Genomic DNA, 18,071 nt, shown 5'->3' on the forward strand with positions numbered 1-18,071 from the left:
TGTGTGTGTGTGTGTGTGTGTGTGTGTGTGTGTGTGTGTGTGTGTGTTGGGGGAAATCAAAGAACAGGGCAGGTTCCTCTTTCAGGTCTGGAAGAATTGACCAAACACGTGGAACCGTGAGGTGATGCACGGAAGACATTCCATAGAAGCAGAGGTTCAGAGCCAGTGGCCTGAAACAATACACACACTGAAAATGTGTGGAGGTTTGGGGAGGGCGCGGGACCCCTGGGTTGGGGGTAGAGCCAATGTCCTCTAAATCTTAAGAGACATCCAGACTCCAGCTAACCTCTGCGGTATGACCTTATGAGGGAAGACGTGCCATGAAATAGTTATATTTTCCGAATGAACTCAGTACGCTGGTGGATTTTATAAAAGTGAACATGAGCGAGGGGAGCCCTCAGTGAATGGTTTGAAGATGAGTAGGCTGGAGGGAGGACACCGATCTTGAGGTGGCCTGACACAGACTCAGTTCACATGGGCCCCCACGGGGCAGGCTGCCCAGCTGCGAGTCATGAGTTTAAACTGTCTGCTGGAGAACATCTCTGGGACTTTTCTGGTCCCTTAGCTTGTGAGTAATTGTTTCCTAGAAAACTTTTCCTAACCCCAAATGTTCCTCCTGAGCTGAAAGGCCGAGATCTAACAGAGAAGGCTGCAGAGAAGCAGGGGGTGGGCGACTGCCGCGCCCTGCTCCTGCGGGGAGGCCAGGGAGGCTGGGGAGGCTGCCAGGGAGGCCCAGGGAGGGCAGGGAGCCGGGCACCGGGCCACCTCTGGGGCCTGGATAAAAGTGGCTGACGTGCCGCTCCAGCTCTCCCCACCTTTCAGCACAGACACTGATGAGACTTTTCCTTTGATTCCTGTAAGTCATAGACCAGGGCTGTGCACGCCCTGTGTACAAGTGCATCTCTGAAAACTGCAGGAAATTCTGGCTGTCATTGGGAGAAACATACGACAGTCGAATAAAATTTGTGAAAACACCTCTCCCTGAAGCCGTGTCAAAAGGGTGAAGATTTAAAAAAAAAAAAAAGTTTTTTTAAGCTGTACATTTATTTTTGGAAACTCTACCCCCAGGTAGCGCTCAAACTCAGGACCCCCAGATCAAGAGTCACATGCTCTGCCGACTGAGCCAGCCAGGTGCCCCCAAAGTTGATGATTTTTTACGATGCAATTCAATACAATGAAATGATGACTCTCTTGCAGTTACTTCATAACAAATTCTGCCAGGCTCTCCCATCTTGCCCAAAGAAATTAGAAACAAAGGAAAAGGGTGAAGGGACTATTAGCCGGCTCAATTTTCTGGTTTTCTACAGTAATCACTGGATTTGCTGAAGGAGTATGTAAAATGTCTCAGCGTCATTTGGCCTCCGTGGGTTCTGTATTTACTAGCTACAGTTGCTAGTGAACATTAGTCAGGGAGAAGTGCTGCCTCTGGTTAAAGAGACTGGTGTGGATAATGGAACATTGTCATTTTCGCAGAGGCCAGCACTGGGTGTCTTGTTCCATCTATTCTTCCAAGGTGACATTGACACTCCTCCCATTGAAAGGTGGGGTCTATATCCCCTCTCCCCTGCCCCTAACCTGGGCAAGATTTACAACTGTTTCAACCAATAGAATATGTCGGAAGTGATGTCACAAAAGTGATGTTATACAAGGTGATACAGCATCCTTTCTGCCTTTTGGAATAGTCTCTTGGGAGCCATAAGGTATTACAAAAGAGCTCTGATTACCCCAAAGCTGACATGCTGTGTGGAAGCTCAGGCTGTATGGAGAGGCTCAGCTGAGGTTCAAGCCGACAGCCAGAATCAAATGCCAGATGTAGGAGTGAGGACGACTCCAGACGATTCTAGCTCCCAGCCATTGAGTCTTCCCAAATGAGGTCCGAGACGCTGTGGAGCAGAGAGAAGCTGTTTTTGCTATGCCCTCCAAATTCCAGAGCCACAGAATCTGGGAGTGTACGAAAGTAGTTGTTTTAACCTACTAAGTTTTGGGGTGGTTTATTACATGGCAAGAGTAATTGGAACAGATATGAAACCAGGAGCCCTATCTAGTCTCCGAGTCTTCCTGAGATACTTTGTTGGAGCACTAGAGCTTCTTGGAACACTATCTGAAAACTCTGAATTAACCAGTCTTTAAGGGCTCCAAATTCTATGTTTCCAATAAACCTGGAATGTAATGGTTTTATTAAGAAAGAGAAGCATCTTGCCTAGTGTTATGGATTGAATTGTGTCTCCCGTAGTGCCCCAAGATGGGCCACTTTGGCATGAAAATTGTTTTGCGCTGAAGGCAATTGAGAACCTGCAGGCTCAAGAGAAAATTTTGCCTCTCCCTTAACTACATAGAAGAATCTAAGTTGGGGTCTTTCCCAGAATAAGGGTTATTAGCAGAGAGAAATTTTATCTGACTTATGTATATGGCTGGGCAAATATCTAATTACCAAATATCTGCTCTTCTTATTACCCTGTGAATTGCATTCCTTCCCTTCGACGTCCTAGACCTCTACCCCCTTCTCCTTAGTACAGGATGACATATAGATTTCATTTTTCCTGTTTTCAGAACTTCCAGTCTGTGTGGATTCCCCACAGGTATGCTATTAAAATTGAATTTCTCCTGTTAATCTCTCTCGTATCAATTTGATTCTTAGTCCAGCTAGAGGGACCTTGAAGAGGACACGAATTTTTGCTCTCCAACACCCTCAAATGATGAAGTTCTAACCCCCAGTACCTGTGAATATGGTCTTATTTGAAAATAGGGTCTCTGCAGATTATCAAATTAAGATGAAATTAATAGGGTGGGCCCTAATCTAATATGATGGAGTTCTTTTAAAAAGGGGACGTTTCGGGGTACCTTGGGTGGCTCGGTCGGTTAAGTGACTGCCTTTGGCTCAAGTCATGATTTCGGGGTCCTGAGATTGAGCCCTGTGTGGGGCTCCCTGCTCAGCGGGGAGTCTGCTTGCCCATCTCCCTCTGCCCCTCCCCCCCGCTCATGCTCTCTCTCTCAAATAAATAAATAAATAAATAAAATCTTTAAAAAAGGGGAGGAGTTTGAACACAGAGGTAGACACACAGGGAGGATGCCAAATGAAAATGAAAGCAGAGATTGAGTGATGATGCATCTATAAGTTAAGGATTCCCAGAGATGGCCAACAAACCACTGAAAGACAGGAGAGAGGCATGGAGCAGATCTTCTCTTACAGCCCTTGGATACCACCAACTCTACTGACACCTTGAGCTAGCACTGAGACAATAAATTTGTGGAAGCCCCCCTGCATGTGGTAGTTTGTGATGGCAGCCGTAGGAAAATAATCAATCCCAGAACCAGTTTGGACAGGAATGATGGCCCTCGGGGCCCCAAGGCTATCAGTTAATAGAGTTAGGCTGTCCAAATGTTAGAGTATGATTTTAACAAAATTACTTCACAAAGACTATATGAAATCATAAAGGAATCCCCAGAACCATTGCAATTAAGATTAAAGAGCTATTATAATTTTTATATTAAAAATCACTGTTAGTTTATTATTTTTTTCTTAGACTCTAAAGGAGATACAAAACACAAGAGTTACGTGCTGCCTCTTTTGTGTCACTATTCCCAAGAGCTATATTACCTGAAACTATTACTAAGAATTGAATAAACACTTTTTTAAATGGTGATGTCTAGATATAACTTTAGTTGAAATAAATTCCTTGAAAGATTAAAAAAAATAAAGCCCATTTTCTACTTGTTTGCAAACTTTCTAACAAGATTCCCTAAATCAAGATAATCAGAATGGCCAGTTTGGTTCATGTTTGGTAATAACACCCTGCCTAATGTTGTGTCTTTTGTGTAAAATATTTAAACCCGGAAAACACTCATCCATGGTATGCCTGATCATAAAAATGTTTGTACCTTGCTTTGTTCAAATACGAAATCTACTGTATTCAAAGATTTACACACAAAAATAGTACAGCCTCTCACTTTTTTCCTACTTGGATACTGAGGATAACATTCAAACTTATGCAGGCCTGGGGCCATATGAGTACCCCCAGCTGAGTCTAAAATTGTCTTTAGTGACTTCCCTCTTATGTACTTCTGCACCCAAACAGAAATGCTTATATCTTGGTAGCCTGAACAATTGACTCAATTTATTCAACGTCAGTGTTTATCTCAATATTGTGTATAAATGAAAGGACCGGATGATGGGACATTGGAAGGTACCAGTGGACAGTCTTCTCCGTATGAGCACTTGCACTGAATCACCAGCTGTCTCCATTCTATGGCATTTCTCCACTCACGACTCCAAAATTTCTCAAGCTGCCCCACAATCCTGTGAGTTTTTTATTATTTTTTTAAAAGATTTTATTTGTCAGAGAGAGAGAGCATAAGGAGGGGGAGCAGCAGGCAGAGGGAGAGGGAGATGCAGGCTTCCCGCTAAGCAGGGAGCCCGACATGGGGCTCAATCTCAGGACCCCGGGATCATGACCTGAGCCAAAGGCAGACGCTTAACCGACTGAGCCACCCAGCCATCCCCCTGTGAGAATGCACACATTCATGGGGCCTCTTGCCACTCTCAGAATCCTTCCTCGTCTCAATAGACTTTCTCCCAAGGGCTATCAGTTGATTATCAATAAAATGATGGAGTCACAAATGACTACAGAAAAATACGGTGACAATTTAGCTTCAAAAGTTACCAATCACAATTTTCTTATGCCTAAGTGGTATAGAAGATTTTCTGTAAAAGGGCTTCCATAAGCCTGGGGTGTGTGTGGTTAAGGAGGGGAGGCTTTCTAGCTGAGCAGAACCATTCTGATTCCTTTAAGTAACCACAACCATTACCGTAACAGCGTTGGGTGAAAAGCTGAGCTGGACAGCAATCGCACAATCTGATCTGGCAAAGGTGCAGCCATTGCAAGCCAGACTCCATATCCAGGCGCTAATTACTCAGATGGAACTCCAGGGGCACCTGAGGTAGATGCAGCAGCACAGTGAATTAAGGAAGGAAATAATTAGTCACAATTGCAGAAACTAGCTAAACACGAAGTGAAAGAAGGCATGCGGCTCATTTCCTGCGGAGCACAGAGTCTTTGCAAAGGCAGATGCAAAAACCAGGAGAAATGCAAAAGATAAACATGACTTCTATAATCCAATAAGGGACGAATCTCAATTTTAAATTACAAAAATGAGTTTATTTAAGTTATTTTCTGTTCCTATGTACTACATAGCCAAATAACATGAAGACATTTCATCGGGAATTTGCACTATGACAAATCAACTTTCAAGCATTTTCTTGACAGTCTTAGAGGTTTTACCAGCATTTGACACAATCTGAACACAGAGAAAACAAGCGGCAGGAAAAACAACTGAGGGAGCACATAAGGCATTGAGTTTCAACCCCAGTAAAAATATTCATTCAAGAGGCAGAATCAGGTGGGAGAGGGGATAGTATTCAGCAGAGAGCAAATTTATAACTACATTAAAAACCATGCATTGGAACTGTTACTTAACATGGTCAACAAGTTAAGTTGTTCAAAGTACCCCTTGTCAAGGTCTTCTGATTAAAAAAAAAAATTCCTTGGTGGGGAGGACACTCTTCCCTCTCTCCAGAATGAACTTCCGGATGTTACCTTTGTCAGTGCATGGCTCTGGGAAGATGCAGTAACAGGGGACACCTTGTTTGAAAGGCTGGGATGAAATTGTATAAGAAGCATGTCACTGAGGCCTAAATCTAAAACATGAGTGGCAGGTCTGTTTGAGACTGTCTAAGTTTTCTTACAATGTGTCTGAATTGACAAGAAAAGATGAGAATCTCTTACAGACTCTTGAGGCATTCCCCTCACTCATAACTGTTTTGTTCACTTGTTTTACTAACTTAAGGTTACTATGGGACCCTACTGTGAGTTACTGAGATCCCACCAAAAATGTAACTGCTTGACGAGCATCACATCAGAATTAATGGGGGGACACACATTGAAATTACATGAAAATTTATCTTATCTATTCACTACTAAGTACTGCTGACCATTTTCATAGAGATGGATCACGAATGTTTACTGTTTATGTAAATATAGCATTACTATTGATCAGCTATTTGGTAGGAAATTGGAGAGTAGAATAAGTTACTTAAAAACGGACTTTTTTTAAAACGATAGAATTAGAAAAACAACAGCAAAACTCCTCTTGGGGGAAGTAGTAATAAGAGATATAAAGAATCTGTCTTCTTTTTTCTTAATATCAGAAATCATAAGACAGCATACTGCAAGAACTTGGACCTTCCTTATCCCAAGTAGCCTGAGAAAGACACCAGGTTGTTTAAAACCCTCTCTAAGAAGATGGCTTGAGAGGCAGATAAAGAGGCACCTCTGGATGAACAAAATACTCCTACCAGGCATACCTTCTAAGCCTTCCTGCTGAACAGAATGCCATGTAAATTGTTGGAACTCTTTACGCTACATGGGGAATGCAGGGAAAATGTGGGTGAACAAGAAAAATCTACAATTGTTTCACTGTATCAAGAACATTTATGTTAAAAGTGCTGTGTTAAGAACAAAACAAAACAAAACAAAACAAAACAAAAACCTAACACATAACTAGTTTTCTGAGGTGTGGTCTTCTTAGGGGAGTTCCACTGGGATACACTTCTATGCTTTGCTTCAGCCAGATCATCACCAGACATTATCTGTTCTACGCTTAACCATGAAAACTGACCAGCAAGCATACCCATCATGGGCTTCGAGCGGCCATAGGAGTTATGAGTACGTACGGTGCTTTTAGATTTACAGAAGCAGTTTCTCATGACTCTTGTAGAGGTTGCAGAAATAGAGCTAGTTGTTCCTTTTGAGCAAGAGCACTTGTAAAATATAGAAAGGGATTAGGTAAATACCCCTTTTACACTGAGTTGATCCATTAAAGGACTTTAGAAAAGTCAGCAGTTCATTTACCTGAGTTTCCCATTTAAAGGCTAAATGTAATTAAATACTTTTTGCTTATACATGTGAACAAAAACTTAACAATATTAAAAAGGGCCAGAGTCAGAAAATTGAGACTCAAAATGAAGTTTGAGACTTTGGAATTTTTATAAAATCTAATAGAAACATCTATGAATTTTCCTTCATATTTCCTTCATAGTTAAAGCATAAAGTCATAGAACAATACTGATTTACTGGATGTTATTTAGAATTTGGTTTAGGGGCCAGCCTGTGAAATCATTAAGCAAGCAAATCAGAGTCATTTGGAATTGGGAGCAAATTATTACAAGTGATAAAACTACTTACTAGTCACTTACTTTAGTTATGAACCCCATGTGAGATTATGAATTAACACCAGATAAAGACTTCAGCATAAATATGATTTTTAATCTGAATAGATCCTTTTTGAAGGGTGATATAGAAACTAACTATAAGTTTTATCCAGAAAAATAGCGCACCCAGTGTTTCACCAGTAGTTATTTAAGCTTACCTTTCAACAGGGTATTTTTGTCATGCTCAGTCATGGAGAATCTTCCAAGTCTTTTGTTTGTTTGCTTAAAACAAAGAGGGCTCTGTTTCTAAATGCAACACATTGTTCATAATCAGGATCCTAACTATATTCTGGAATCGAATATTTTCTCCTACAAGAAATATAGCCATGTTACTATTTTAAACATATCATTTCAATTCTAGGTGGGAAATAATTTACACAAAATCACCATTCTAACACTTGGACATAGAGCAGAAACAATAAAGCATCCTGGACTGCATGATTTCATTATTAAACAAATGAAAAGCATCTCTTTCCCAAATCCTTCACTCCATGACATCTCATAGCATCTCAAACACGATTGAGGTACGTGTGTCTGCTGAGTCGTTCCTATAGTTGTGTTCTGTACACGACTCAAAGCAGCACTGCACAAAATCCCCAGGATCGAGGCGCAAAATTTAAAAGCAATTATTTTGAAACCCCAAATCATCTTCCTATTTTCTTTCATTGTTGAGTCACAAAACTCTTTTAGATCAGACTAGAGCTCTGAAAACAGAGTGAATTTACTACATAAAACAAAATTCCCATGATCAGCAATACTGGTCCTGGATTGAGGGCTGAGTGTTTTCATTTTCCTGTCTTACACAGTTGAAGAATCAGTAACATTTTGCCCAAGATGCTATACTATGTTGGTTTAAATGCAAAGGTAAATAAAAGCTCTGCTGGCCATCAAGTACAAATTATTTCTAAGTGACATCCACTTAGCAATTTATTCACCCCTTTAAAAAAACAAGTAACAACCATTTTAGATGAGATGCTTATTTTAAGCCAAAAAGCAGAAAGAGTTTCTGTGCTCGCATCCCTTGCATCTGCAGCAAGGGCAGGATTACGGGAGCTCCATTTATGGAGATGAGGGTTATTCTGTGTACCAGGCAGAATGTGAGGAGATGGCCACCCCTGCCCGAAGCAACCAGTGCACCTGACTACAGTGCACCAGCCCTTTCATAGACTGCTTCAGCCGGGAATATTTTTTCCATCTGATGTACCCACATATCAAGATATCAAAGGTTATTACATTACTTAAAAACCAGGCTTCTGATTCTGATTTTTAAATTTAATTACCTATTTTAATTAAAATAAATCTAGCTTCTCTAAGGTTGTTCAGCAGTACTACATAGCAATATTAAGATGAAGGGCAGGGGGAGGAGAGCCTCTGTATTTTGTTTTTAAATGATATTTTTGAAATGCTGGCGAGAACGCAAATCAGTTAGATGATAAATGACCAATTCAGATCAGCCAACCATGGAAGATTATTGTCTTCACTCACCACAAAATCCTAGCCTAACGATCATGTTGACTGTCAGTTAGGTATATGAAATAACACAAGTTAGGGTTCTGTTGGAGATGAGGAGAAATTTTGAAAACAATGGCCTGTGGCAATGCACTTATGTGAATTTACACTCCAGAGAAGAGTTTTCTATAGGATGAAGGACTTGGCCAATGCAGAAGGCAGCTGGTATTACAATGACCAGCACGGACTACTTGGTACATACACAATGAAAACAAAAGGACCCTGGACAGGTGTAAACAAGCAAAAAATGACCTTGGCAAAACATCTATTTAAAAAATACCAAAAAGCATGCAACTTAAAATTCCCTCCCTTTCACAAGAATGAAATGAAACAAACAAACAAACAAACAAACAAAAAAACAGATGGAACCACCTGTTTCTCTCAGTAGAAAACAATAATAGATACATTAGGTTCCAGGACAAATAAAACTTTAAAATATTAATATTGAAAAAATACAATTAAATTTTTATTAAAAAATACATACTCCTTACTCAATCTTTGTGTACATTTTGTTTTGTGTGAAAAAGAAAAAAAATAAAAATAAAATAGGAAAGGCATTAAGACTACCTAATTATTTATACTGTATTTGGTAGAAGCACATTTCAGTCAAGCTTTAAAGAAAAATAAGTTATTCTGCTTTCATTTGTTCTCGGACATCAGAAGGCAGAGTTTCAAACAGAGCATCTTCCACAACCAACCCGGCTCGTTTCAGGGCCCGACAGTCACCCAGTTCTGGAGGGAGGATTTCAAAGTGATTACCTTTAACGTCTAAGTAGGAAAGGAATAATAAATTTCCAATTTTCGGTGAAAGTATGGAGAGGCTGTTTTTCCCAATCTTCAGAGTTTTAAGTTTCTTGCAGAAGTAGAGTTCGTCTGGAAGGCTCTCCACTTTGTTACAAGTGATGGAAAAATACTGTAAACTCTGTAGAACTCCGATTTCGGGTGGGATGAACCGAATGTCATTGTAGGACAAGTCCAAGTATCGGATTTTGTTGCATAGGAAGAGGTGGGAAGGCAGCACCTCTATTTTGTTGTGACTGAAGGCCAGGCGCTCCAGGCTGGTGAGTTTCTTGATATGCTCTGGGATGTAGGTGATGCCATTGTGCCACAATTTCAGCACCGTCAACTTCCTCAAGTGCTGGAAGCTAACGATTTCTTCTATAGATTTCAGATTATTCTCTTTGAGGTCCAATTCCTGGAGGCTGAGCAGACTAAACACAGCATGGGGAATGCGCTCCAGGTCGCAGTGGACCAGCTCCAGCTCCGTCAGATTGGTCATCTTCTTTAAGTTGTTGAGCATCACCAGCTTGGTGCCATCGTTATGGATGCACATCTTCTGGAGATGGCTGGAAACGTCCACCACTGCCTGAGGGATTTTGGAAACGTTGCTTTTGATAGAGAGAATTTTAAGGCTTTTGAGATCCCGCAGAGACTCAAGGGTGACATTTTTGGAAATATCATGACTTAGAGAGCCGACCAGGTAGAGCTCTTCCAGATTCCGGAGCCCATACATCCAGGGGGGCAGCTCCCTCATATCATCAAACTTGACGCTCAAGACCTTGAGGTTTTCCTTCAGGAAAGAGAGTGCCGCACTGTGGATTTTGACTGAGCACTGGTGTAGCGAGAGCTCTTGGAGATTGTCTAGCTGCGCGATGGTGGCTGGGATCATGACGTTCTTGATGATTTCAAGTTTTAGAGACTGCAACTCTGTGATCTCAAAGACTGTGTCTGGAAGGCCAGAGAGCATAATAAGAGGCAATTCCAACCGGTTATGGGCATTCGTCTGCAGCTTCTGCCTCAGTTTATCGGGAGTCCACTCATTATTTAAGTTTAGCTGCTTTAATTTGTTCTCACTCACTTCAGATAGGAACACCGCAAATCTCTTGGAATACAGTGGGTCATACTGATCTATCATATGAAGCATAAACGCAAAGTCATTCTTCACATCCGGAATATCATCAATCCCAGTCTCCTGCCGGACGTACTCGAAAGAATATTCCCGTAGAGAACGGTAGAAGAGCCAGTATAAGGTGTAAAGGCATGTCAACCCGTAGATACTCACAAAACACAGGTAGCAAAAGGACAGCTTTGAGAACAAGTGTGCCATGGTGTGATTACAAGAGAAGTTTTTATATCCAGTCATATCCTGAATGTCCACGTTACAGTCCACAGTAAACTGGACTTTGGAAACCAGGGCGCTATTATACCCAATGATGATTAGGAATTTTATAACTTTAAGCACCGTCTGGCGAACGTACATAGCATAGAGTATATCACCTTCTTCGACGTGCAGCCTGAACTTCTTCACCTTCTCAAATAAGGCCTTTGCTTGCTCACCTTCCTTCTTATCCAGAGCTCCTGCAGTGGATTTGTCAACCACGAACTTCTCAGGAATGGACTTTAACGACGGAGAGTTGACCAGGCTGCCTTCCGGACCGGACTGGACGGTGTTGGACCTGCTCATGTTGTTCTTCCTGTTGTCCTTTTCCTCTGAATCCTCCCCAGACACTTCCGATAAAGCCCGTGTGGTCCAAGGAGAGTCAAAACACTTCCCCAGGATCGAGATGAAATGTTCTATTTTGGAGCTGGAGCCAGGGAACTTGAACCAAAAGTTGCTGCAGAGCATGAAGACCAGGGTATGGATGAGGACCAGGTAAGGGAAATACTTGGCATACCAGTGGAGGGCTCGCTCGTAACACATCTGGTTTATAAAACTGTACTGCTGGAGGTCCAAGTCCGTCTTCAGCCCTTTCATTTCCACGGTGGCGGGGTTGGGAGGAGACGGCTTAGGGGGAGGCAGCGGGGTGGTGCTGGCAACTGCTTGAGAGACATTGGACACGGAAGAGTGATTCTGAGAAGGCTGGACTCTTTTTGGAAGGCAGATGATCTTGTCTTGCATGACCTGAAACACAGAAGTAATGTTGTCAAATTACATTATTCGAAGAGCTCCGATAATGTCATTAGTGTGAAGCAAGCAGCAATAACATCCAATAAATGTCCATTTCCTTCGCCTGGAGAATACAATGCTCGATTCCAGCACCAGGATTTCATTCCCGGCCCACGTGCTGGGAAAATGAAATATTTGACTTTGCTCATCATGTGTGAGTTATGACATAAAACACGGCAGTTTTCTTTCTTTCTTAAGATTTTCTATTAGTTATTTGAGAGAGGGAATGAGAGAGAGAGAGCATGAGAGGGGGGAGGGTCAGAGGGAGAGGCAGACTCCCCGCTGAGCAGGGAGCCTGATGCGGGACTCGATCCCGGGACTCCAGGATCATGACCTGAGCCGAAGGCAGTCACTTAACCAACTGAGCCACCCAGGTGCCCAACACAGTGGTTTTCTTAGGCCACAGAAGAACTCACAACAAAATAAGTATTTAAAGAACATTCACATGTTTTAAACTTTTGCGTTTCTTCTCTCCCTGAAACCTGGGAGAATCAGTCATTGGTCTGGGAAGTACGTCCCCTTATCAGACTCAATCCTGAACTGGATGGCTCCCCAGATTAGATGGGCCTGTGTATGAGAATTAACAGGATTGGCAGGAGGAAATGTGGAAGAAATTCCGGTCTTTATCATTCACCCCTTACTTTCTACCCATATCCCGGACTGCATGCATAGATGAATGCAAATGGCCTTCATACAATGGGAATTCACTACGCTTTTAGAAAAACCATTTCATCTCTCCACAGAGAGATAGTCAAGAATACAGAAGTGCTCCATAGTAAAATAATTAGGTTTCAACTTGCTGGCTTTTCACAAAAAATATTACATTGAAAATTTGTATCCCTCTACCAATACTGCAATTTGTCAGAAAAAAAATTAGTAAGTCCTAAGACTGTCCAGTAGTCTCCTAACATTGCAATTTCGGTAAGAAAGAGGGCATCCTTTTTGCAGATGACGGAGTACGAGGCCAAATACTCTTTGAATCAACCTGGAGGAACTGTCCACAGGAACAATAAGCAAATAGTTCAGAGGGAGAATAACCACCAAGGAAATGACAGCGATAACATGTGGAATTAATAATGCAGGGAAAATCTATTTAAAAATGTCAAATGGCTGGAAACCCATAGCTTTCAGTGATTCTGCAATCGCAAAACATTTAGTGATTTCGGTAACAAACAGTAAAGCCCTTTATAGCAGTTATAGAAGCAGAAACTGAATCCACTGTGAAGTGGGCTGCTGTGACATGGGAATGGGACCACAAGTCGGTGACATGGGGGACACCGCCCACCAGACAGAAGTGCAAGGGCTGACAATGGAGTGGAGTGCCCAACACTTAGCAGAGTGCCCAATACAAAGGAGACCACCCGCATGTATCTGCTGAGAAAGTGGATGAATCCTGAACTGACACGAGTATTTCCGGTTCAGAGTTGTGTACATCTGCATGTGGCCCCTAGCTCTTCTAGGGAAGAAGGTATGGATGGTGATTATAGCGCTGACGGCAGAAAACTTCTGCTGTGTTTAATATGCAACTGAGCCTATTCTAAAAACGTCATGGGTATTCATTAATTGTCACCGGAATCCGATGAGGCAGGTACTCATTATTCCCATTTCACAGATGAGGAGACCAAGGCACAGAAAGGTTAAGTTGCTTGCTACTGTCATCCTGCTCAGGCCACCTGGATCCAGAGCCCACGTAATCTTACTTTTACTGAATTTCTAGAATTAAACCAAAAAGATCCCAATCTGACTTTATCATAACAAATTACCTTATGCAAATTATGTTCCAGGAAAAGAGCTTACCTCTTCAATACCCTATGCAGATAACAATGAAAGAATGATGTTAAGGGGAAGAGAAGAAGTCTCACTACAAGAGTTATAAAAGCTCTGTCCTGGAAGATAAAGTGGGGATCAATTATTTACTGTGTCAATCAGGAGAAGCAAGGAAGAAATCACACACATGACTGCATTTCTAGAACTCGGTGGCTACAGAGGTGTGAGAACTGAGCAGTGGCCTTCAAGCGTTTTTACCACTTACCTATGTCAGAGAAAAAATGTTGAGCGTGCCCACTCAGTATATGTATGTCTATTCATAATTACATCCATAAAGTCCTGTTGATCCATATGTGAAATATTAGGAAAGCTTAATTCCTTTCCTTTGAAGCTTAAAATAAATGCAGGCATACCTTGCAGGTTCGGTTCTGGACTACCACAATAAAGCAAATATTGCAACACAGTGAGTCAAATGGACTTTTTGGTTTTCCAGTGCACAGAAAAGTTACGTTTACACTATACTATGGTCTATTAAGAGGGCAAAAGTGTCACGTCAGAAAAATGTCCACTGTCATCTGAGCTTTCAGCAAGTCATAATCACTGGTCACAGATCACCAGAGCAACTATAATAATAATGAAGAAATTTGAAACATTGCAAGAATTACCAAAATGTGACACTGAGACAGGAAGCTAGTGAATGCTGTTGGAAAAATGGTGTCAATAGACCTGCTCGACCCAGGATTGCCACAAATCTTCCATTTGTGAAAAACACAGTATCTGCAAAATGCAATAAAATGAGGTGTGCCTGTCTAAATAAAAGTTTTCATTTTTATCTCACATCTCAACACAGCACCCTTTGCATTTCTGGGGGGTCAAGCACTCTACCTTGAAACCCCTGGAATAGAAAATAGCAGGAGGAAGCCTAGACAAATGCCAGACTACCCTCAAGGAATACAGAAGAGAGACAAATAAGCACTTTAGTGTTTGGAGTCATGTTCTGGACGTGCTCCCACTCGTGGTCTCATTTAATGCTCCAACAGTCTGTGTAGTAAGCAGAAGGTGGTGGTGAGAGATGAGCAGGCAAAGGGAGTGCTTCCCTGAGCACCTTCCCCAAGAGTGACACCTTCAAGCTTGAGTGTTAATATGGCATTGCTGGTGTTGTGATGAAAACACGGAAGACTTGGTTTGTGAAAGCAAGATCAGTTAGAAGGTAAAAAGGCAGGCACCTTCTTAAAGTGCTAACTCCCTGCCAAGCGACCAGGCAGACCCCCTTCCTGGCCCCCTGCCTAGCACTTCCCCAGGCTTGTTCCTAATGGTGGAAGATGATAGACCTATGGAGCTTGCTTGCATAAGGTTTCAGTATATCCATTGCACAAGGGTGCCAAGCAAATGGGGCAAACAAGGGTGGGCTGAAATCCTGCTGTGCTCCCCTCGGTGGGATGGAAGCCCCATCCTCTTGGGGCTATCCATGGTCACAAGGTGGGGATACTTTTTATATTCTGCACAAAGGTACCTAACTGGCTAGCATCTGCCATGCTAGGGAAGCAGGTCAGATTCTCCCCATTCTACAGAAGAAAAAAGCCAACTGAGGTTCAGAGAATGTCAGTAACTTGTCCAAGTTCACACAGCAGGAGCTTAAACCTGTCTCCTGTTTACAGCCTAGTGTTCTTCTACCCTTCCACACGTCTTCTCACCTCACCAAGCTTCTGCTAGGAGGGCTTCCCAGAGAACAGCCCAGCGTAGGGGAGGGAGACAGAGCTCATCTCCCCAAGTTCCTTTCAGTCTTCTGATGCCGGCTATTTCTCTTTCAATCTTCACGAAGACAGAATTTTTAAAAATGTGCCTACTTAAATCCCAGGAGGGGAAGGACGGTGAGCTACTTTCCAGCAGCTGTTAACTATTCAGAAGTGAGCACAGAGTAGAAAAAATACCGGAATTCAGTTGCTAAGGATGATAGCTGCCCCAGAGGCTGAGAGAACATTTCCTAAGAAGACTTCCGCAGAGACGCAGCTCAGAGTAGAATTCCCCCAAAACGTGACGGCTGGTTGCCTAATCCAGGACTGTGAGAAGGAACAGGGCAGGTTCAGGAGTCCAGCAGCAGGAGAGTGAGGATTTGAACAGTAAAGTGGCCACAGGGCAGAGGAAGGAAGTTGCCCCCGCCATGTTAAAGAGACACAGTATTTCTGAACATGGCAGCGCCGAGAACTGGGAGAAGGACGTGCATTTTCGAAGGTAGAAAAAAAGAGGGAAGGACCGACAAAAGTAAGGTGGCCAGGTTTTCCTAAAACAGCAGTGGCAACCACGACAACAAACGGCACAGGGTGCTTTGTGGTATCTTTGTAAAAAAACAGCAGCAGCTTGTAAGAACTTGAAATTCTTTGTTTCCTCTTCCCCGCTTTTTGGAGAAATTTGTTAATTAAACCGATATACCTCACTTCTCTTTACTTTTATTCATTTAAAGGTTAGAGCCCCAAACAAGCCTTACAGAAAGGCTGCAACACCAATTTCAAAGGAGCCTCAGGGTTGCAGGCTGCTGGAGCAGGACTGAGGGAGAGTGGCTGGGGGGTGAGCAGGGACAACCCCCCCCAACCTTGCTCATCCCCAGCTCATACACATGCATCACAGTGCCCCGGAATGCCACCATTTTCATCCAGAGGCAACCCTCAGAATGCCCTTTGGAGGAAAAGGGCTTGAGACCAGGAGCTACAAAGTGTATTTTTGAAGGGAGACTGGAGGGGGAGGGAGAGGGGGTAGGGGGAGAGAAAAAAAATGGAAAAAAAGCAGGATACACCAGAGAATCCAATCCAAAAATATAGCAAGGTGAGAAAGTTACTATCCTAAAGGCAGATATGAGAATAATTCTTGAATAAAAATCAACTGTGTTAAGGAAAATATCCGAACGGGTTTGGGAAGCAGGAGGGGAAGGATACAGAATAAGGTGAGTCCCTGAGAGCAAAGGTCAGACGAAGCCATGGCAACAAAAGTGGCCAACCCTACGCTATATGGGGATGTCCGGGCTTGAAGGTGGGAGGGGGTGAGTCAGCAGAGCAGAGAGGGGCTCAAATCAAAGAAAACAGGTCAGGCAACATGGTGGGAAGCTGGAGGATATACTCATTATTTCTATTTTGAGATATAAATACCTTGCAGTCTTGCCTGAAGCTTTGGTAAAAATCTGCTACACACACACACACACACACACACACACACACACACACACACACAGCTTTTGTGGGTCAATTTTATAAAAATCACAACAAAAAGGAACAACTTTCATGCTTCAATCAAATCTGTACAGACAGGGAGAATTTGCCTGGGATGGTAAAAATCTATAATCTAAACTGTTTCCATGGAAGCAGGAATGAGGACCATGAGAAGCAAATCCTTCCAGGAGTCTGTAGAACTTGGAGAGGGCCATGGGGCAATGGACTGGAATTTGATCCATCATGCTCTAGATCCTAAGGAGCAGCTGACGTCTAGGTGACCAACATGTATAAAATGCTCCTCAAGGCCTTATAGTGAAAGGCCTGGAGGGATAAAAAATATACATGTAAAATTGTTCCATCACTGTGATATTATCTAGGTAATGTTTCTGGAAAAGAAACCCAAGGGTTTCAGGGATTACAGAAATGGGCTCAGTAAAATTTGGATTCATAAATTCTCATTTATAAATTATTTTGAGATAACATAGCAGCTGCTTTCAGGGGGAAAAATGAGACTCACTGTGTTTTTGAGACAAAGAAAGTGAAAATTCAAGCTGCCTTATAAAAGGAAACAACCGGGGCTCCTGGGTGGTTCAGTTGCTTAAGCATTAGTTCAGGCTCGGGTTATGATCCCAGGGTCCTGGGACTGAGTCCCGCATTGGGCTCCCTGCTCAGCGGGGAACCTGCTTCTGCCTCTCCCTCAGCTCATGCTCTCTCTCTCTCTCAAATAAATAAATAAAATCTTAAAAAAAAAAAAAAGGAAACAACCCATCTAAACCATGCGTGAAATGCTGCTTAGATCTGAGAAAAGAAATCAAATATTTAACTGTCAAATTTATACCAGCAAAGAGATGCATTTTTAAGCGGAATATGTGCATACTTTATCACTTATTGAAATGCCTTGCACTGTCAGAGCAAAATTAGGGCCTTTGGATCATACTTGTCACTATTTTAAATCATTAGTGGTCATGCCTACATCCTAGATTGTCTGATATAGCTTAGATGATAGTTATTTGAGTCTCAGCACTTTGTTAGAATTATAACATCCACTATGATAATGTAAAAGTAAGATCTACTTAATTTAGACAATTTCCAGAAACCCAATGCTGTGAAAAGCAGAACTCACCTGTGGTAACAAGTTGAAACAGTATCCCATTTGCATGAATGAGACACCAAAGAGCTGAGGTTAAAACAAAACAGAATGAGACACCAAAGAGCTGAGGTTAAAACAGAATAAAACCAAACCACTTCACTTCAGAGAAGCTGCTTGAAATAACAAAGCCAGAGCTACAGAAGTAAGTGTCAGCTTATCTCTAACACGCCAGAGATAGAAATGACATTGATGGGAGGGGCAGACCAGGAGAGCGGAGTAGTTCTGTGT

At 42.4% G+C, this 18,071-nt stretch overlaps 1 protein-coding gene across 10 annotated transcripts in view; it reads right to left on the reverse strand.

Moving 5' to 3' along the window:
* LRRC8C (leucine rich repeat containing 8 VRAC subunit C) overlaps positions 1–18,071 on the reverse strand; it is a 124,092-nt gene that overhangs the window by 39,307 nt on the left and 66,714 nt on the right. For 6 of the 10 annotated variants that reach the window (XR_012379379.1, XR_003208402.2, XR_012379381.1 and 3 more), the window contains exons 3-6: positions 9,536–11,678; positions 7,426–7,576; positions 4,807–4,933; positions 1,725–1,883 (exon numbers count right to left, since the gene is read on the reverse strand). Coding sequence is in view for 2 of the 10 variants with exons in the window: in XM_025872151.2 (XP_025727936.1) it covers positions 9,405–11,678 (2,274 nt within the window). In the remaining 8 variants the exon portion in view is untranslated. Of the gene's footprint in view, positions 1–1,724; positions 1,884–4,806; positions 4,934–5,134; positions 11,679–18,071 lie in introns of those variants that run through there. The other 4 variants (XR_012379377.1, XR_003208405.2, XM_025872152.2 and 1 more) reach the window with 4 other exon arrangements.

The sequence above is a fragment of the Callorhinus ursinus genome, unplaced genomic scaffold, assembly GCF_003265705.2.
Source record: "Callorhinus ursinus isolate GAN/ISIS: 27379988/994484 unplaced genomic scaffold, GSC_fseal_2.0 scaffold9, whole genome shotgun sequence".
Classification (NCBI taxonomy): Eukaryota; Metazoa; Chordata; class Mammalia; order Carnivora; family Otariidae; genus Callorhinus; species Callorhinus ursinus.